Below are 21,969 nucleotides of genomic sequence, written 5' to 3' on the forward strand. Positions count from 1 at the left end.
ATGAAAAGGGAGTTACATGACATCCCATTCTGAAATATAATTTACAATTCATTTATGTGAATGAAAATGTTTCATTTGTGTTATGCCATGGCCCATGATCTATAGATAATACTATTAATCTACTATAAAACCATAACTATCTGTCAGGTAATTCAACAAAATACTATTATAGTATAGGTGACTTTCACATGGGAAAACCTTATGCAATGAATTTCACTCGAATGGAAGGAATTGGTACTATAATAAACCCATCCCGCTTACCAGTCTTGATATTTGCTCAATGAAAAATAACATGAGTACAAGTTACCACTAGCTAGGGATAGCCTAATACCTGAAAAATATTCCTGTTTAAAGGGAAGCTCAACTCCAAATACGGCCTTTGTCCAACCCCTTCAAATAAAAAAAATACATTCAGGTGAGAAGTTGTGGGTGGGGGCAATTGCTCTTAAGTATTCATTTTGTGGGAGGGTTAAAGTAGTTGTACCTGATGCCAACACTTTCTCACCAAAGCATCATGAGCAAATATGGCTCAGTCAGTTAGCGCACAGTAGAATGGATCCGACATCTTGACATTGCCATTTGCAGCGTAAATTCGAATCCCCCATGTGGCGCAAAAATATATTTGAAATGTGGATTCACATTTATTGCGGTACTGTGTTGGTAAGAAATGTGCAATCATCACCTTGAAAATGAAGATTAGGAGGTCAATTAAATCCAAGCGTTGACTGCTCAGATAAAAATGATGACATAAAGAGCCGTTGTGTTGAAACACCGTGCGATGTTTAACGGTGAGAATCGCAGAATGGTGAACTTACTAAATGACTGAAGAGTTTGACTGTGTGATATTAGGTGACTTCTTGTGTAAATATTTTCCGTCTGGATTTTAATGATTTGTATATTCACATTGTAGTATTTAGTAAAATGCTTTAATTTAAGATTTTTTGTAAATACTGCATATATAAATCATTGATCTCTTTCTCACCCCTGTTACATTACAATTTTGTCATACCATTTTGGTTATGAAATATGAATTTGATGTTTGAGCTCAGTCTGAAATGTTTAGAGCAATCATGAGAATATTGATTTTAGTTCAAATTCTGAAGTGAAACAATACTTTTGAATTTTGATAAATTAAGAGGCCGCTGACAGTGTCCCTTTCAGCCTTTAATATAGCAAAAGTGAGATTTTATATTTCTAATTATTGAATTAGTTTGAGGGACATATGATTAATACAGAAATGTTGATTTTATTACAAATGTCTGTTATAATCATATTCAGACTACTTCCATAGCATCCATTACAGGGTTGAAGACAAATGGTGTCCATATCAGAAGACAATGCCAAGAGTGTGCAAAGCTGTCATCAAGGCTAAGGATGGATACTTTAAAGAATCTAAAATCTATTTTAATATGTTTAAAACTTTTTTAGTTACTACATGATTCCATATGTTATTTCATAGTTTGTCTTTACTATTATTCTACAATGTAGAAAATAGTAAAAATAAAGAAAAACCCTTGAATGAATAGGTGTGTCAACTTTTGACTGGTACTGTGTGTGTGTGTGTATGTATCTATATATCTATATATCTATATATATATATATAGAACGCGTCTCCTACCTGAGCGGTATGATGGCTGCGTGGTCCCATGGTGTTTATACTTGTGTACTATTGTTTGTACAGATGAACGTGGTACCTTCAGGCATTTGGAAATTGCTCTCAAGGATGAACCAGACTTGTGGTCTACAATTTCTTTCCTGAGGTCTTGGCTGATTTCTTTTGATTTTCCCATGATCTCCAGCAAAGAGGCATTGAGTTTGAAGGTAGGCCTTGAAATATTTCCAAATGCCTGAAGGTACCACGTTCATATACCAATACGTACGCTACGGTCACAAGACGCAGGCCTCCTAATTGTCCCTAGAATTTCTAAGCAAACAGCGGGAGGCAGGGCTTTCTCCTATAGATCTCCATTTTTATGGAACAGTCTGCCTACCCATGTGAGAGACGCAGACTCGGTCTCAACCTTTAAGTCTTTACTGAAGACTTATCTCTTCAGTAGGTCATATGATTGAGTGTAGCCTGGCCCAGGAGTGTGAAGGTGAACGGAAAGGCTCTGGAGCAACGAACCGCCCTTGCTGTCTCTGCCAGGCCGGTTCCCCTCTCTCCACTGGGATTCTCTGCCTCTAACCCTGTTACAGGGGCTGAGTCACTGGCTTGCTGGTGCTCTTTCATGCCGTCCCTAGGAGGGGTGCGTCACTTGAGTGGGTTGAGTTACTGACGTGATCTTCCTGTCTGGGTTGGCGCCCCCCCTTGGTTTGTGCTGTGGTGGAGACCTTTGTGGGCTATACTCGGCCTTGTCTCAGGATTGTAAGTGGTGGTTGAGGATTTCCCTCTAGTGGTGCGGGGGCTGTGCTTTGGCAAAGTGGGTGGGGTTATATCCTTCCTATTTGGCCCTGTCCGGGGGTTTCTTCGGATGGGGCCACAGTGTCTCCTGACCGCTCCTGTCTCAGCCTCCAGTATTTATGCTGCAGTAGTTTGTGTCGGGGGGCTAGGGTCAGTTGGTTACCTGGAGTACTTCTCCTGTCTTATCCAGTGTCCTGTGTGAATTTAAGTATGCTCTCTCTAATTCTCTCGTTCTCTCGTTCTCTCTTTCTCTCTGAGAACCTGAGCCCTAGGACCATACGTCAGGACTACCGGGCATGATGACACCTTGCTGTCCCCAGTCCGCCTGGCCTTGCTGCTATTCCAGTTTCAACTGTTCTGCCTGTGGTTACGGAACCCCTACCTGTCCCAGACCTGCTGTTTTCAACTCTTAATGATCGGCTATGAAAAGCCAACTGAGATTTATTCCTGATTATTATTTGACCATGCTTGTCATTTATGAACATTTTGAAAATCTTGGCTCTCTCTAATTTTCTCCTTCTCTCTTTCTTTCTCTCGGAGGACCTGAGCCCTAGGACCATACGTCGGGACTACCGGCCGTGGTGACTCCTTGCTGTCCCCAGTCCGCCTGGCCTTGCTGCTATTCCAGTTTCAACTGTTCTGCCTGCGGTCATGGAACCCCTACCTGTCCCAGACCTGCTGTTTTCAACTCTTAATGATCGGCTATGAAAAGCCAACTGAGATTTATTCCTGATTATTATTTGACCATGCTTGTCATTTATGGAAATTTTGAAAATCTTGGCTCTCTCTAATTTTCTCCTTCTCTCTTTCTTTCTCTCGGAGGACCTGGGCCCTAGGACCATGCGTCGGGACTGCCGCCCGTGGTGACTCCTTGCTGTCCCCAGTCCGCCTGGCCTTGCTGCTATTCCAGTTTCAGCTGTTCTGCCTGCGGTTATGGAACCGCCACCTGTCCCAGACCTGTTGTTTTTCAACTCTTGATGATCGGCTATGAAAAGCCAACTGAAAATTATTCATGATTATTATTTGACCATGCTTGTCACTTATGAACATTTTTGAACATCTTGGCATAGTTCTGTTATAATCTCCACCCGGCACAGCCAGAAGAGGACTGGCCACCCCTCATAGCCTGGTTCCTCTCTAGGTTTCTTCCTAGGTTTTGGCCTTTCTAGGGAGTTTTTCCTAGCCACCGTGCTTCTACACCTGCATTACTAGCTGTTTGGGGTTTTAGGCTGGGTGTCTGTACAGCACTTCGAGATATTAGCTGATGTACGAAGGGCTATATAAAATAAAATTGATTGATTGATACATCCACAGGTACACCTCCAATTGACTCAAATTATGTCAATTAGCCTATCAGAAGCTTCTAAAGCCATGATGTCATTTTCTGGAGTTTTCCAAGCTGTTTAAAGGCACAGTCAACTTAGTGTATGTAAACTTCTGAACCACTGGAATTGTGATACAGTGAATTATAAGTGAAATGGGGTCTGTAAACAATTGTTGGAAAAATGACTTGTCACGCACAAAGTAGATGTCCTAACCAAATTGCCAAAACTATAGTTTGTTAACAAGAAATTTGTGGAGTTGTTGAAAAAACAGTTTTAATGACTCCAACCTAAGTGTATGTAAACTTCCGACTTCAACTGTATGTAAATAAGGTATTTCTGTTTTGTATTTTTAATGCATTTGCAAACATGACTAAAAACCTGTTTTCACTTCATCATTATGGGGTATCGTGGGTGTAGACGGCTGAGAATTAAACATTTTTTATTTTTTTTTAATAAGGCTGTAATGTAACATGTGGAAAAAGTCAAGGGGTCTGAATACTTTCCGACAGGAAAATGACCCTAAGCACACAGCCAAGACAACGCAGGAGTGGCTTCGGGACAAGTCTCTTTAGGTTCTTGAGTGGCCCAGCCAGAACCTGGACTTGAACCCGATCAAACATCTCTGGAGACCTGAAAATAGCTGTGCAGCGACGCTCCCCATCCAACCGGACAGAGCTGGACAGGATCTGCAGAGAAGAATGGGAGAAACTCCCCAAATACAGGTGTGCCAAGCTTGTAGCGTCATACCCAAGAAGACTCGAGGCTGTAATCACTGCCAAAGGTGCTTCAACAAAGTACTGAGTAAATGGTCTGAATACTTGTGTAAATATATTTCAGCTTATTTTTATAAATTTGCTAACATTTCTAAAATCCAGTTTTTGCTTTGTCATTATGGGGTATTGTGTGTAGATTGATGAGGGGGGAAAAACTATTTAATCCATTTTAGAATAAGGCTGGCACGTAACAAAATATGGAAAAAGTCTGTCTAAATACTTTCCGAATGCACTGCATATACTTAACATGGACAACATTACAGTCAACATATGCATGTGGTTATAAAAATGAAGATAAACAATAATAATTCATTTGAATAACTTCAAAGTCAACCCTGTCAGTCTCACAACCTTGTTATGATCAAACAAGTAACAGGGTTGAGTTTTTTGGCTCAAAATGGCCACTGCTCCTCATGTGGTGAAGAACAGGAGACAACATGGCATGCATGAAATTGCATATACAGTTGAAGTCGGTTTACATACACCTTAGCCAAATACATTTAATCTCAGTTTTTCACAATTCCTGACATTTAATCATCCTAGTAAAAATTCCCTGTTTTAGGTCAGTTAGGATCACCACATTTTAAGAATGTGAAATGTCAGAATAATAGTAGAGAATGATTTATTTCAGCTTTTATTTCTTTCATCACATTCTCAGTGGGTCAGAAGTTTACATACACTCAATTACTACTTGGTAGCATTGCCTTTAAATTGTTTAACTTGGGTCAAACGTTTCGGGTACCCTTCCACAAGCATCCCACAATGAGTTTTGGCCCATTCCTCCTGACAGAGCTGATGTAACTGAGTCAGGTTTGTAGGCCTCCTTGCTCGCATACGCTTTTTCAGTTCTGCCCACACGTTTTCTATAGAATTGAGGTTAGGGCTTTGTGATGGCCACTCCAATACCTTGACTTTGTTGTCCTTAAGCCATTTTGCCACAACTTTGGAAGTATGCTTGGGGTCAATGTCCATTTGGAAGACCCATTTGCGACCAAGCTTTAACTTCCTGACTGATGTCTTGAGATGTTGCTTCAATATATCCACATAATTTTCCTCCCTCGTGATGCCATCTATTTTGTGAAGTGCACCAGTCCCTCCTGCAGCAAAGTACCCCCACAACATGATGCTGCCACTCCCGTGCTTCACGGTTGGGATGGTGTTTTTCGGCTTGCAAGCCTCCCCCTTTTCCCTCCAAACATAACGATGGTCATTATGGCCAAACAGTTCTATTTTTGTTTCATCAGACCAGAGGACATTTCTCCAAAAAGAACGATCTTTGTCCCCATGAGCAGGTGCAAACCGTAGTCTGGCTTTTTTGATGGCGGTTATGGAGCAGTGGCTTCTTCCTTGCTGAGCGGCCTTTCAGGTTATGTCGATATAGGACTCGTTTTACTGTGGATATAGATACTTTTGCGGAGGTCTACAATTTTCTAAGGTCTTGGCTGATTTCTTTTGATTTTCCCATGATGTCAAGTAAATAGGCACTGAGTTTGAAGGTAGGCCTTGAAACACATCCACAGGTACACCTCCAATTGACTCATATGTCAATTAGCCTATCAGAAGCTTCTAAAGCCATGATGTCATTTTCTGGAATTTTCCAAGCTGTTTAAAGGCACAGTCAACTTAGTGTATGTAAACTTCTGACCCACTGGAATTGTGATAGTGAATTATAAGTGAAATAATCTGCCTGTAAACAATTGTTGGAAAAATTACTTGTCATGCACAAAGTAGATGTCCTAACCAACTTGCCAAAACTAGTTCGTTAACACGAAACTTGTGGAGTGGTTGAATGAGTTTTAATGACTCCAACCTAAGTGTATGTAAACTTCCGACTTCAACTGTATGTTTGCAGTAAGAAGAGAGTTTTGATAAGTAATAGTTTCCCATCTTTATTTAATGTAACAGAGTTGAGTTGAGGTCGATAACCCCAATCTAACAATACAAATCAAAGAAATATAGATATACAATAATGTGATAGCTTGCCATTCTTTGCACCATATTGTTCAGAAGACTTGTATGATGGCACTTCCAGTTGATATTGTCACATAAGTATAAGTTCCCTATTTTTATGGGGGAGATTTGTTGGTTTAACGGGGTTGAGGGTAGACTGAGGTATGCAACTAAATATTGTGATTTTAAATCAAAATCATGCATTTATTTGAAAAAAATACATTCTCAGCAAAAGAGCACAAATAGATGTTTACATCAATGGCAAAATGTATGGATTATAAGTACAAATTCAGTGAAGGCCACAGGGGACATGACAAAATGCTTAGTGTCAGTTGAAAACAAGATCTCTTATGAAATTCATGTTATGTTTCTTACACTTCATTACAGGGGACATTTCAATTTGTATAAATAAAGCTTTTTAAATTAGATGGTGACACAATACTTAAAATATTGGACTCAAATCCTACCATTTCATGGAATGACCCAGATGTGTAAGAAACAGAAAGTGTGCCTTTTGAATTTATGTAATGTCAGTAGTCTGGTCAAGGAAGCATAATGGAAACTATATTGGCACACTCCACTTACCTGCTTTTATAGTGAGCCTTGAGGTGGTACCACCCAGCACATCTAGAAGGGAGTGTATTTCATACCAAACCCTCCCTTGATATGACAGGAGCACTATCACGAGTTGAACTGCTAGGGGCAAAAAGAGCTAGATTTACTTACTAAAGGACCAAAATATCTCACTTTTGCAACGAACTGTTAAAATGAAGACCAGAATTTTTCATTAAAGTTACTTATGTACAATTTGATTGCACAGTGCAGATGTAAAGTAAAGTCTACACCATATTAATATCACACTATGGACTCCCCTCGGATCATAAGGAAACCTGAGGAAAGAGAACGATTGAAGTCTTCAAAAGAATCCCACAAGATAACAAGATTAAAACTCACAATTTTATTATGATAATGTTATTTGATATGACAAATTACAAGTGTATGCATATTTACATTATATATTTACGAAAAGTAACAAGTTACATCTGTATAAAGAAAATACAACTATGACATGAGTTATTGAACTATACATTTTACATCATATACTTAGAATTTTCAAACCATGGTAGAAATAGCTAGACATATATAAACCAATATAACCAGAACAAGAGCTGTTAAGTTTTAGATGGAAACTATGATGGACGTGAGGCACTTTTTCAAGGTTGTCAGGATGTGAAGCCAATGGCACTAAGAAACTGAAAGAAAAGATGCATGAGAAAGAAAGGAAACAGGCAGTGTTTACAGAAGAATTAGAGTACCATTTAAACTGCAATTTTCAAAACACAAATGTTTTCCACTATTTAGAAGTAATCATAGAAATGTTACATCATCAAGCGCTGTAAGAAAAAAGCCTACATACATCATCAGTGCACCAAAGCATTGGAGAATTGAAAAGTAACCACTCAACTGCTGTGAAAAGAAACCTTTTTAAGCAATACACTGAACACGTTTATATAGGCATTTCTTTTTAACGCAGACAAAGTCAAGAATGTACATTTTTAAGCATTCCAAAAATATGCACACTTTCCAAGATTGAAAGAAGAATAAAAGACTAGCAGCAAAGTGGTTAAAAACTGAAGTCTTATGCAAAGTTAACTGACAGGTAAAACATAAATATATTAAAGCAGACAAACATGTTGCATATATAACACAGTGTATGATAGCGAGTTACACTGTGCTGGTTAATGCAGAATGAAACAGATGATTTCAGTATCTCTCAGCTAAACTTGTATGAATGTACGTCCTACACTTTACTCCTCAGCCAGCAAGTTTTTAAATCAGGTTAATCTAATCTTGGGTTTAGCTTGCAATATGCAGGGCAATCCAAATTACAATATGGGAGAATAAAAACATTGATAAACCAACCAAATGCGCACGCACACACACACACGGTTATATGCGGTCATAGGAACTAGGTATTGTTTAAACAGTCTTTCGTAGCTGACTTTTCTCTCAAATCAATAAAAAAATTAGTGATTGTATCTAGCAGCTTTATATATATATATATATATATTTTTTTTTAATAAGTGGACTGCCACTACTGTACCATGTTAGTACTCTAGCCTTCCTCCCTTCATATGAAACTCCATTAAAAGCTCAATTGTCATTTCCATCATGAACGCCCTCCACTTTCAATGTGAAATAATACTAAAAGGTGACTTATGTACATAATGCTGTCAATTGAAGCTACAGTATATGCATGCTGACAGCAATGATAAATACAGCTCTCTCTTTTAATTTCCAAAAAACAAGATGGGATTCTGATCCGGTATTTAAATATAGTGTTACTTATTTATAGGTGCTTGGAGTTTGGTACCTGGGGTAACGTCTACATAGCGTTAGTAAAGTGTCCCGTCACTGACTCAGTGTGGAGAGAGGTCTATGTGTTTTTCATGGTCAACAGTTTGCATAGAAAGTAAAGAGTGTTGGTTGGTACCTCGCATGGGGCATAAGAGAGGGATATGGAAGAAGTTGACTGTCCCCATCCAGTCTGGCGACGAGACAGGGTTGCCACGTCCTTCTCAAGAAGTGGTGGTCCGGGGGATGGTGTGCATATCTATTGGCTACAGTACAGGGCTGTAATGACAAGCTTTTTTAAATAGGGGTGATTTTAAATCCTTTTGATAACGATTTTGTCTAAATCACGTGTCAAACTCATTCCACGTAGTGTCTGAGGGTTTTTGCTCCACCCTTGTACTTGATTGATGAACTAATTAGTAAGGAACTCCCCTAACCTGGGTGTCTAGGTCTCAATTGAAAGGAAAAAAACAAAAACACACAGACACTCAACCCTCCGTGGAATGAGTTTGACACTGCTGGTCTAAATGATCAAAGAAACCAATTTCTTTGTTCTCAAAAACGATTAAGGTACACAGGCAGACAGATTTCTCAAAACAGTGGAATTAGCAATAACATACTGTCTTTTAAAGATGCAGCATCAAATTAATACAACCAGAGGTATGTCTACAGTTATTGTGGCTATGTTCCTCGGAGTGAAATATGGATTTCAACAAGGACCTTCATACTGCATCTCCCCATCAGCTTTCAACAAAGTCAGGTTTGTTACAACGAGTAAACACAGTTATCAGTTTCTATGATCACTGTGCTTGACATCTCACTGCATATGAAGACCTATGCACATATAGTGTGTAACAAACAATCATACCCATATGCTATAATTACTTATAGGCAAATGCCCTTCGACATTTAAAATGAGGTACCTGTTCATTCATGACTGGGCAAATGTTAAATTATGTATTCTCTGACTTACCGTGGACAAGCTGCAAAATGACTTGACAGTAGTACATTTGACTCGTTACAAATGCTTTAAATCACAAGGGGACAGACATCCAGTACTTTTGAAATTTGTAGATGGTGCTGTAACCCAACCTTGGAGACCAGTGCTTTCACGGTTGGCTTTTCGTACACAAAACTTGAGTTTTAGTTGGTAATTTCTAGTTTCCGAAAAAAAAAAGAAAAGAAAAGGTTTTCACCAAACTAGTCTAATTTAAGTGCCTTGTTCAACAAAGGGGCACTCAAGACCCCTTACTCACCAACATTAAACAGAAAAACTTGCTGGTTGAGAAAAACTTCAGCTTTAAATAAAAAACAACAGTTTTACCATGAAGCGAAGATGTGATGGAGTCAAAATAGAAAATCTGGTAAAGTACCTGGAATTGTGACATTTTGGTCTCATGGAAGGTGAGTCAAGAAGTGCTAACATTAATTCTTGACTTGTTCAGGGGATGGAGGATTGCAAAAGACATTACCATATTTTCGCTCCTGCTCATGGAATTGATCACTTTATGTTGGAATGCAATTAAGTGGTCCAAATCACTTTACCAAAACAAGGAAATCATTCTAACATCTAGCCATGTCAGACTGTACCAGCAAAAGATAAAAAGGTGTTACCTTCTTTTTTTGTTCAACATTTGATGAATAGGAAAAATAAGGAAACACGTACACATCCACCACAGCAACATCTCTGAACTGTTAAATGACTCAATAAGAATGGTCTTAAGGTTAATGTACCATTAGAATTGTGTGAAGGGGGGGATAAACATTTCTAGTGCACCTTCTCTAACAATTACACTGTCAGCGAATGCTCGAGTCATAAAGGAACTGCCAATGTTACCCAACTACAAATTCACAACAACATATCCCTTTTAACATACTTCAAGTTTGTTTTCTGTATGCACAAATGTTTTGTTTTGTTGTGTAGTTGCTGCTCTCTGTACAAAAGACAATATTCCTTCATAAAGTTACACATTACTTGTAGGGAGAGTGACATGGTGGCCTGGTTGTTGTGTGTATTATGTACGAGTGTGAGTAAGAGTGTGTTTGTTTAGTAATATTTCCATGTCTGCTAATCTCAATGCCTTCTCCTCGCGTTCAGCTCCTGAACTATACTTCACGCTCAGAGCCCGTAAAGCACAAGGTTAGTCTTCAGCTGCTCTCTGCATCGAAGGACACAAAAGACCTCCAAAGCCAGGCGTCTACAACAACATGTCACCCCCTCTGAGGTGAATGAAAAACAAGGTTGCCGGCATTTTAATACCCAGCTTTTTCCCGCTTTCCTGTGTCAGCTAGCTGTGTTGTGGGTAGGTCATCCCGGGTGAGGGGTCAGAGTTCAGTCAGGTCAACCAGCGGCCTTGTGCTTGCCCCCGCAGCATCTGCAGGCCTCCCCACAGTGGTGGCAGGCTCTCAGAGGCAGGTAGCAGCACATACAGGGAGCGATGAAGGACAGTGCCGTCAGGGCCAGCCAGCGCAAGCAGAACTGCTCGTCAGCCGTGTCACACGAGCACGGGTCCGAGAAGTCTCCCTCCGAGTCGGACATGCAGTGGTACAGCATGCTCTCGGCACAAAGCATGCAGCTGACTTTATAGATGCACTGCTTGATGGGGTCAGGAGCATCCTGGCACTGGCCCCGCTGGTTGTCCTCATGGTTGAACATTTCCCGGCAGTAGATGCAGCGAGAACGCTCCCCGTCTTCCCGCCTCCGCCGCCCTTTTTTGGACTTGAGCAGTGGTGAGGGCTGCGCCTTGATGTTGGAGTCTTTACCCAGCCCTAGCCCCAGCCCTGTGCCCATGCCCATACTCCCAGGGCCTGAGTGGGACTCCATGCCCGGCCCCTCGGGGAAGAGGTACTCACACTTCTTGCTGTCCAGTTTGTGGAAGAGGGCAGGGAAGTCAGAGTCCTCTCGCTCTGCCTCCTGCTTCCACAAGACTGGGTGGCGGTAGTCCTCGTAGCCGCGAATCAGAACGTCCTTACGAGGGTTGATCCTTACAATCTCCTCCTCGTCCATGTGAAAGCTCACATGGCGCGTCGACTTGAAGGACACCTGATGGAGACACAGTGTTATTTTATTCAGTTCAGAGAACACAACAGACATTTTAGCAGTGTCAGTATATATTACATTTATTTGAGTATGCATCGTGAATGATCTTTACTGTCCTTCCATGTCATGTAGGACATTCTTCAGAATTAGTATACCTTATTAAACTAGATCTAACATGGAGGTTTAATCTCCAGTGGCAATACAGGGCTATTCATATACTGTAATATAGTGGGTCACGGGTCCAACTTAGGAAATGGAACGTGGCTTTCCCACCTGACCTGATTTGAATAAATTAACTTTATAAAAATGGAGACCCGTTCCGAATGAACCCGAGGACTGTCAGACACATTCCGAAAAGGCCCGTGGAGAAACAGACCCAAACAAACGCCTTCCGATCTGGATCCGAAGACCCGTTCAGATCCGAGAGCAGAAAGAAACCTCAGACTGGACACTGCCAACACCATCAATAAACAAGTGACATTGGCCAAATAACCAACAGTTATGTGTCCTTAAAACCTGCCTATAACAAATAAAATAAAACTTTGTATTTTTCAATGTGTAGAACATGCAAAACTTTATAGCCAATTGTTATATTGGTTTTTACTTTCCTAAAACAATAAATTGTCCACCTCACAGCTCAGCTGTCAGAGATGTGAGTGCTAAATGCGCCAGGGCATTGCATGCATATAGGCGTATCGGCTTAGGTGTCCACTGTATGATATTAATATTGTTAAAATATATATAAAAAAGGAAGATAAGCTTAGGCCTAGCCACACAGAAACAGAGATATAGAGTTCCTATGTTCACCTGGACAAGAGGAACACCTAAGTGAGAATGCTGTTCGACTATAATTCAGTGTTCAACACCATGGTGCCCTCCAAGCTAATCAGTAAGCTCAGGACCCTGGGACTGAACACCTCCCTTTGCAACTGGATCCTGGACTTCCTGACTGGCGGCCCCAAGGTAGTGTCTGTAGGCAACAACACATCTGCCACTCTGACCCGCAACAAAGGGGCCCCTCAGGGATGCGTGCTTAGTCCCCTCCTGTACTCCCTGTTCACCCATGACTGTGTGGCCACGCACAACTCCAACATATTCAATAAGTTCGCATGACATAACATGGTTTGCCTGATCACCGACGACAATGATACAGCCTATAGGGAGAAGGTCAGTGACCTGGCAGTGTGGTGCCAGGACAACAACTTATTCCTCAACGTCAGCAAGACAAAGGAGCTGATCGTGTACTACAGGAAACGGAGGGCTGAGCATGCTCCCATTCACGTAGCCGTAGTTGAGCGGGTCAAGAGCTTCAAGTTCCTAGGTGTCCACATCACTGAGGAATTATCATGGTCCACACACACCAACACAGTTGTGAAGAGGGCATGACAACACCTCTTCCTCCTAAGGTGGCTGAATCTTTTTGTGTCATGGGTTCTCAGATCCTCAAACAGTTCTACAGCTGCACCATTGAGAACATCTTGGTATGGCATCTGACTGCTCAAGGATTTCACCATGAGGCCAATGGTGACTAAATCAGTTACAGAGTTTAAAGGCTGTAATAGGAGAAAACTGAGGTTGGAGCAACAACATTGTAGTTACTCCACAATACCAACCTAATTGACAGAGGGAAAAGAATGAAGCCTGTATAGAATACAAATATTCACAATCATGCATCCTATTTGCAACAAGGCACTAAAGTGATACTGCAGAAAAAGCGGCAAAGCAATTCACTTTTTGTCCTGAATACAAAGTGTTATGTTTGGAGAGTACCACACTCCATTTTTAAGCATAGTGGTGGCATGTGTTTGATGTATTTGATACCGTTCCACTAATTCCGCTAAAACCATTACCACGAGCCCGTCCTCCTCAATTAAGGTGCCACATTATGTTATGAGTATGCTTGTAATCGGTAAGGACTGGGGAGTTTCAGAATAAAAAATAAAAGGAATGGAGATAAGCACAGGCAAAATCCTAGAGAAATCTGGTTCAGTCTGCTTTCCACCAGACACTGGAGATTAATTCACCTTTCAGCAGGACAATAACCTAAAGCACAACACAAGGACAAATCTACACTGGAGTTGCTTACCAAGAAGACAGTGAATGCTCCTGAGTGGCCAAATTACAGTTTTGACTTAAATCTACTTGAAAATATATGGCCAGACCTGAAAATGGTTGTCTAGTAATGATCAACAACCAATTTGACAGAGCTTGAAGAATTTATTGAAGAATGTGCAAATGTTGCACAATCCAGGTGTGGAAAGCTCTTAAGAGACTTACCAAGAAAGACTCACAGCTGTAATCACTGCCAAAGGTACTTCTAAAAAGTATTGACTCAGGGGTGTGAAAATATGTAAAATTAGATTTCTGTATTTAATTTTCAATAAATTAGCTAAAATGTCTAATAACCTGTTTTAATTTTGTCATTATGAGATATTGTGTGTAGAGGGGTGATATTTTTTATTTATTTAATCCATTTTGAATTCAGGCTGTAACAACAAAATGTGGAATAAGTCAAGGGCTATGAATACTTTCTGAAAGCACTGTATATTTACATACAGTGGGGAGAACAAGTACTTGACACACTGCCGATTTTGCAGGTTTTCCTACTTACAAAGCATGTAGAGGTCTGTAATTTTTATCATAGGTACACTGCAACTGTGAGAGACGGAATCTAAAACAAAAATACAGAAAATCACATTGTATGATTTTTAAGTAATTAATTTGCATTTTATTGCATGACATAAGTATTTGATCACCTACCAACCAGTAAGAATTCCGGCTCTCACAGACCTGTTAGTTTTTCTTTAAGAAGCCCTCCTGTTCTCCACTCATTACCTCTATTAACTGCACCTGTTTGAACTCGTTACCTGTATAAAAGACACCTGTCCACACACTCAATCAAACAGACTCCAACCTCTCCACAATGACCAAGACCAGAGAGCTGTGTAAGGACATCAGGGATAAAATTGTAGACCTGCACAAGGCTGGGATGGGCTACAGGACAATAGGCAAGCAGCTTGGTGAGAAGGCAACAACTGTTGGCGCAATTATTAGAAAATGGAAGAAGTTCAAGATGACGGTCAATTACCCTCGGTCTGGGGCTCCATGCAAGATCTCACCTCGTGGGGCATCAATGATCATGAGGAAGGTGAGGGATCAGCCCAGAACTACACGGCAGGACCTGGTCAATGACCTGAAGAGAGCTGGGACCACAGTCTCAAAGAAAACCATTAGTAACACACTACGCCGTCATGGATTAAAATCCTGCAGCGCACGCAAGGTTCCCCTGCTCAAGCCAGCGCATGTCCAGGCCCGTCTGAAGTTTGCCAATGACCATCTGGATGATCCAGAGGAGGAATGGGAGAAGGTCATGTGGTCTGATGAGAGAAAAATAGAGCTTTTTGGTCTAAACTCCACTCGCCGTGTTTGGAGGAAGAAGAAGGATGAGTACAACCCCAAGAACACCATCCCAACCGTGAAGCATGGAGGTGGAAACATCATTCTTTGGGGATGCTTTTCTGCAAAGGGGACAGGACGACTGCACCGTATTGAGGGGAGGATGGATGGGGCCATGTATCGCGAGATCTTGGCCAACAACCTCCTTCCCTCAGTAAGAGCATTGAAGATGGGTCGTGGCTGGGTCTTCCAGCATGACAACGACCCGAAACACACAGCCAGGGCAACTAAGGAGTGGCTCCGTAAGAAGCATCTCAAGGTCCTGGAGTGGCCTAGCCAGTCTCCAGACCTGAACCCAATAGAAAGTCTTTGGAGGGAGCTGAAAGTCCGTATTGCCCAGCGACAGCCCCGAAACCTGAAGGATCTGGAGAAGGTCTGTATAGAGGAGTGGGCCAAAATCCCTGCTGCAGTGTGTGCAAACCTGGTCAAGACCTACAGGAAACGTATGATCTCTGTAATTGCAAACAAAGGTTTCTGTACCAAATATTAAGTTCTGCTTCTCTGATGTATCAAATACTTATGTCATGCAATAAAATGCTAATTAATTACTTAAAAATCATACAATGTGATTTTCTGGATTTTTGTTTTAGATTCCGTCTCTCACAGTTGAAGTGTACCTATGATAAAAATTACAGACCTCTACATGCTTTGTAATTAGGAAAACCTGCAAAATCGTCAGTGTATCAAATACTTGTTCTCCCCACTGTATCTACATCAGTTACATCGTACACCTGCACATTGTCCCGGTACTGGTACACCGTGTATGTATTGTGTACTTATTCCTTGTGTTATTATTTTAGTATTATTTATCTTTTTCTCCATACCCGTTCTTCCTCTCCTCTCCACCCGGTCTTCCTCTCCTCTCCACCCGCTCTTCCTCGCCTCTCCACCCGCTCTTCCTCGCCTCTCCACCCGCTCTTCCTCGCCTCTCCACCCGCTCTTCCTCGCCTCTCCACCCGCTCTTCCTCGCCTCTCCACCCGCTCTTCCTCACCTCTCCACCCGCTCTTCCTCGCCTCTCCACCCGCTCTTCCTCTCCTCCCTACCCGCTCTTCCTCTCCTCCCTACCCGCTCTTCCTCTCCTCCCTACCCGCTCTTCCTCTCCTCCCTACCCGCTCTTCCTCTCCTCCCTACCCTCTCCTCCCTACCCGCTCTTCCTCTCCTCCCTACCCGCTCTTCCTCTCCTCCCTACCCGCTCTTCCTCTCCTCCCTACCCGCTCTTCCTCTCCTCCCTACCTGTTCTTCCATATTTAAAGAACTGGTTTAAACCTTCACAAAAGTATTTAACAGGTCAGGCCTATTTTGCAGCAATTAAGAAAGAAGGCGAGTTCCTACCGTATGCCTACCCAACAAATGACAGCAATAGAATAAAGATATTTTATAACATGCCTACTTTTAACCCATCTTAAAATAAAATACGGAGTACAAAATTAAAGTTAAAATTCAATTTTAGCCAACAAAATGAAACATTGCATATTTAAAGAACTGGTTGAAATTCCTAAATAAGCATACAATAATAATAATGATAAAACAAATGATAATAAACACAAAATTAAATAAAAGTTTGAAAATTACCTCAAACCTGAATAGCGAGTTGCACTCCATTTGGCCACATCAACATTCTTCTCATCTTTGTCCACTACAATATTAAACACTCCCATTGTCTGCTTCTTTTCAATATACTCTTTCTCTTTTAACTTCAATTAAAAAGGCCATCTTCGCAATCAACAGTGGCCTAGGCTCCTTTCACTCGCTCCCTCTGTCTCTCTCCTCAGCAGCAGGAGCACGCGAGGCGAGTGGCGGGAACCACTTTTAGCTGGACATAACTTATGTTTTATTGAGTTGCAATTGGCTGACACAGATAAAAAGCAGATGAAAGTAATAATTTAGGGCCCAGTGCCGCTTGGTTCCCGAGTCGGGTCTCAGAATTCCAGGTCTGTTGGACCCGTGAAGTCTTCCAGTCTAGAGGTGTTTGGTACTGACCTGAGGCGGCAGGTAGCGGTGGTTGCTGGAGGGAAACTGGTCAAAGGGCTGAGCGCGGACGTAGCATCCCCGGTAGGGTTCAGTGGACACCACATTGTGGACACTCAGGGGGGAAAAGGGCTCCTTCATTGGCGTACAGATGGAGGGCAGCGCCTCACACAGGGGCTGCAACACAACCACAAAACTTCTATATCATTCATTTTTCACATCTCACCTTAATTATACAAGGTGCCATTATTATATTTCACAAGTAGGTATAAGAAGCATATCACTGACTCACATTAGCTACAGACACCACTGATATTCTAACTATATTTGTCCCACATTTGTCCACCAGGTAGCGCCCAGAGAACACATTTCTCCCTGTGCCTTTGCCTGTGATATGAGATGACTCAAGCCCCTTCTGTTGAGAACTCAAGAGATCCTATCAGCCTCCCATGTGTTCTCACAGGCATTTTATTGATGTGACAAATCCTAGTCAACTGTATTGGACAACTACTGTTGAGAACTCTAACACACACAAATACATGTATACATACACCCACCAGGAGAGGAGGAGAGGTAGAACCGGTGCGGAGGAGAGGTAGAACCGGTGTGGAGGAGAGAAGAGGTAGAACCGGTACGGAGGAGAGAAGAGGTAGAACCGGTGCGGAGGAGAGGAGAGGTAGAACCGGTGCGGAGGAGAGGAGAGGTAGAACCGGTACGGAGGAGAGGAGAGGTAGAACCGGTACGGAGGAGAGGAGAGGTAGAACCGGTACGGAGGAGAGGAGAGGTAGAACCGGTACGGAGGAGAGGAGAGGTAGAGCCGGTACGGAGGAGAGGAGAGGTAGAACCGGTACGGAGGAGAGGAGAGGTAGAACCGGTACGGAGGAGAGGAGAGGTAGAACCGGTACGGAGGAGAGGAGAGGTAGAACCGGTACGGAGGAGAGGAGAGGTAGAACCGGTACGGAGGAGAGGAGAGGTAGAGCCGGTACGGAGGAGAGGAGAGGAGAGGTAGAGCCGGTACGGAGGAGAGGAGAGGTAGAACCGGTACGGAGGAGAGGAGAGGTAGAACCGGTACGGAGGAGAGGAGAGGTAGAACCGGTACGGAGGAGAGGAGAGGTAGAACCGGTACGGAGGAGAGGAGAGGTAGAACCGGTACGGAGGAGAGGAGAGGTAGAACCGGTACGGAGGAGAGGAGAGGTAGAACCGGTACGGAGGAGAGGTAGAACAGGCGTAATGGTGAGTTCTTAATGATGGCCAGCACATTTCAGCACTCACACAAGCATGGAGCTCTCATCTGAGCACGTACACACAGCCACACACTTGGACATGCAGTTGCACACAAGTTCTCTAACACATATTGGTACACAAACTTATATGCAGTAACACAAAGATGCATATTCTCACACAGATAAGCATATACGTTGTATTTCAAACACAAGCAGAAACACACCCTTCCTCATTCAGGCCTCACACTGCCTCGCTGACTGCGTGTGGAGGAGGCTGCTGGCTCTGGTTAGTCAGTGCTGTGTGTAAAGTAGCCCACGCCAGTGTTTTAACACACAGCGGAAATCTGGTTTGCTCCCAGCTGCTGCTACAGTAATTACTGTCCTGTGGTTGCTAAGAGATGCTTCCTTTGACCCCCCCAACTCCCCTTCTTTCTCTTTTTACCCTCTTCTCCCCCTCAGACTGCTAAAGTAGTGTGTGTGTGTGTGTGTGTGTGAGTGTGTGTGTGTGTGTGTGTGTGTGTGTGTATGCAGCAGTCTGAGCAGGAATGCCAGAATAAGGAGGGGAAAGAAGAGAAAGAACAGAACAGGAAAAAAAAAGTGTGTGTATGTGAGCATATGCATACGTGAGTGTGTATGCATGTGTGTGTGTGAGAGAGAGAGCACGGCCAACAAATCTGCTGAGGGAATGTCATAAACCAACTCCAGCTGGAGAAATGCAGGCCAGAATTTAAAATGCCAGATGACAGCTGTGTGTGTGTGTGTGTGTGTGTGTGTGTGTGTGTGTGTGGTGTGTGTGTGAGAAAGAGAGAGAGGGGGTTAGGGGGATGAAATTGGAACCAGACTTGGGCTTCCTTATAAAGCGCTGTGCTGAGCCCCACCATTCAAAAGGCATGCGTGGGGGCCAATCTGGTTCCGATCTGACCCCAGAGATGTTGAGGTGGAGATGGTGGGGGGTGACCTGGCTCAGGACCAACATACGAGCTCCACGCAGTTCCACCCTCCCAGGCACACACAGGGGAAGGGGCTGGCCTGCTGTGTGTGTTGTATCAGTGACTCAAAGACTCCCAGGTCAAAGCATCTGCATGTTCACATTTCATTGTGAAGCATCCCAAGAAAAAGGAATTCAGATGTGTGTTAGAGAGGGAGAGAGGAGGAGGGGAGAGAGGGATTGTGTATGAGTTCTTCAGTGTTACGGATGATGACTCATCCCTAGAATGCAACCTCGTAATGCTGCTCAGCCCTGCTCTACAAGGATTCTACTGGGGCTTCTCTCCAGTACGCTTTCTCCTCAACCAAACAACCCAACCTGACTAGAACATGCCAGGTGCCATTTGACCCACATTTGGGGTTTACTTGTTTAATCTCTCCATGACTCTGGCACCCCACCTCCTCTCAAATACTTGGTTGAGTTGAGATCGCACCAAACACTACAATTCTACAAGTCCTATATCCATTTAAGATGAGGAGAGGCTCACCCAACCCCCTCAGCGGATATCGTGCAGTACAAAACAGATGTGGTTTTGCGTTCTCAAACACCTGTCAAATGTGGTACCTAAACAAGGTTCTGCAAGGAGGGTGGGAGGTGTATGCAATTTGTGCAGTATGTCAGCCTTTGAGTGTGTATGTATGTGTCGACTGTGTGATTATGCATGTGTGTGACTGGCTGTGGGGTGTGCGGTGTCGGGGTGAGAGAGGAAGACTGTGGCGTTTTGGTAGAGGGTGCTGAACCCTGCTGGGCAGGATGTGGGCTGATACCACACACACAGTGGGTTAAGGGGTTCCAGATACCAAGAGACCTGGCTGGCCATTGATGTCTGCATGGGCTCAGAGCTTCAGATTATGAGGGGAAAACCAGACATCCCAAAACACTAGTTGGCAGACATGTTACTAGGCCAGTCCAGCTCATGTAGAGAAAGGCTAAATCCAATACAGGCCCAGACGAGACTCCGGAGTGCCCTCCATCCCATGTCAAAGTGACTCGTCTCGTGGCTCTCGGCTGGGCTACAGCACAAGGTCACTTTCAGCTAAATCAATTCATGTCAGACCTTTGATGAATAAATGAAACTGAACAAAAAACTCTGAACAAATGTTTTGTCTGTGTACACAGTTCTCATCATTGGAGTCAAATTCTGTGATGCAGCCAAGGCTGGAACGTGTTAAATTATGAAGAGGTGCAGGCTAATGTCACACATTGTGTGGTGGCATTTAAGTGGAGCGTTCGTTATCTCTCTCTAGCTGGGTGGCTTGGTGTTAGAGTGACTAGCCTCACGGTTTCTCGTCCGTGTAGCTCAGGTCACAGACCGCAACACTCGGATGCCAAATTACCATGGCGACACCCTCAGTTGCTCACTCACCGAACCCCCCTCCCCCTTTTCTCCCACCGCCTGCTCTTCTGCTGCTTAGCAACAATGGTGCCATTGGACTTCCTGTATGGCTGATTCCTTAAAGCTGCTCTCCACATGAACAGATTCCCCCTCCCTCTCACACCCTCTGACCTTCTCTACTCCACTCAGTGAATGAGGTCAGATACTGAGGGGTCAAAGGTGACTGCAGCCCAGCCACCGAGTCACTGATTGACACAAAACTCACAAATACTGAGAACTAAAGAACAGCAGGAGCTACTAAATGATTGGCTTGGCAGGTCTTCTGAAACAAGGACTTTCGTTAAGAGGTTCAGTTTGCCATGTATACTTAGCAAATACCACGCATTGTACCATCATGTCACAAATCTGATGGGGGTTTCTACTTGAAGTGTTAAGGAGCAGTGTTGTTTCTACAACACAAAATCAGCTTGGGTGTGTCGTCATATACAGTGGGGAGAACAAGTATTTGATACACTGCCGATTTTGCCGATTTTCCTACTTACAAAGCATGTAAAAATCCCAAAAATCACATTGTATGATTTTTAAGTAATTAATTAGCATTTTATTGCATGACATAAGTATTTGATACATCAGAAAAGCAGAACTTAATATTTGGTACAGAATCCTTTGTTTGCAATTACAGAGATCATACGTTTCCTGTAGTTCTTGACCAGGTTTGCACACACTGCAGCAGGGATTTTGGCCCACTCCTCCATACAGACCTTCTCCAGATCCTTCAGGTTTCGGGGCTGTCGCTGGGAAATACGGACTTTCAGCTCCCTCCAAAGATTTTCTATTGGGTTCAGGTCTGGAGACTGGCTAGGCCACTCCAGGACCTTGAGATACTTCTTACGGAGCCACTCCTTAGTTGCCCTGACTGTGTGTTTCGGGTCGTTGTCATGCTGGAAGACCCAGCCACGACCCATCATCAATGCTCTTACTGAGGGAAGGAGGTTGTTGGCTAAGAACTCGCAATACATGGCCCCATCCATCCTCCCCTCAATACGGTGCAGTCGTCCTGTCCCCTTTGCAGAAAAGCATCCCCAAAGAATGATGTTTCCACCTCCATGCTTCACGGTTGGGATGGTGTTCTTGGGGTTGTACTCATCCTTCT

At 43.1% G+C, this 21,969-nt stretch overlaps 1 protein-coding gene across 2 annotated transcripts in view; it reads right to left on the bottom strand.

Moving 5' to 3' along the window:
• Positions 1-7,392: 7,392 nt before the first annotated feature.
• The window catches only part of LOC139563845 (sprouty-related, EVH1 domain-containing protein 1-like), a 92,407-nt gene continuing 77,830 nt past the window's right edge, over positions 7,393-21,969 (bottom strand). For both annotated transcript variants that reach the window (XM_071382788.1, XM_071382787.1), the window contains 2 exons: positions 17,282-17,446; positions 7,393-11,847 (listed from right to left, as the gene is read on the bottom strand). In XM_071382788.1, the coding sequence (XP_071238889.1) occupies positions 11,146-11,847; positions 17,282-17,446 (867 nt within the window). In that variant the 3' untranslated portion in view covers positions 7,393-11,145. The remainder of the gene's footprint in view (positions 11,848-17,281; positions 17,447-21,969) is intronic.

The sequence above is a fragment of the Salvelinus alpinus genome, chromosome 34, assembly GCF_045679555.1.
Source record: "Salvelinus alpinus chromosome 34, SLU_Salpinus.1, whole genome shotgun sequence".
In the NCBI taxonomy this organism is placed as follows: Eukaryota; Metazoa; Chordata; class Actinopteri; order Salmoniformes; family Salmonidae; genus Salvelinus; species Salvelinus alpinus.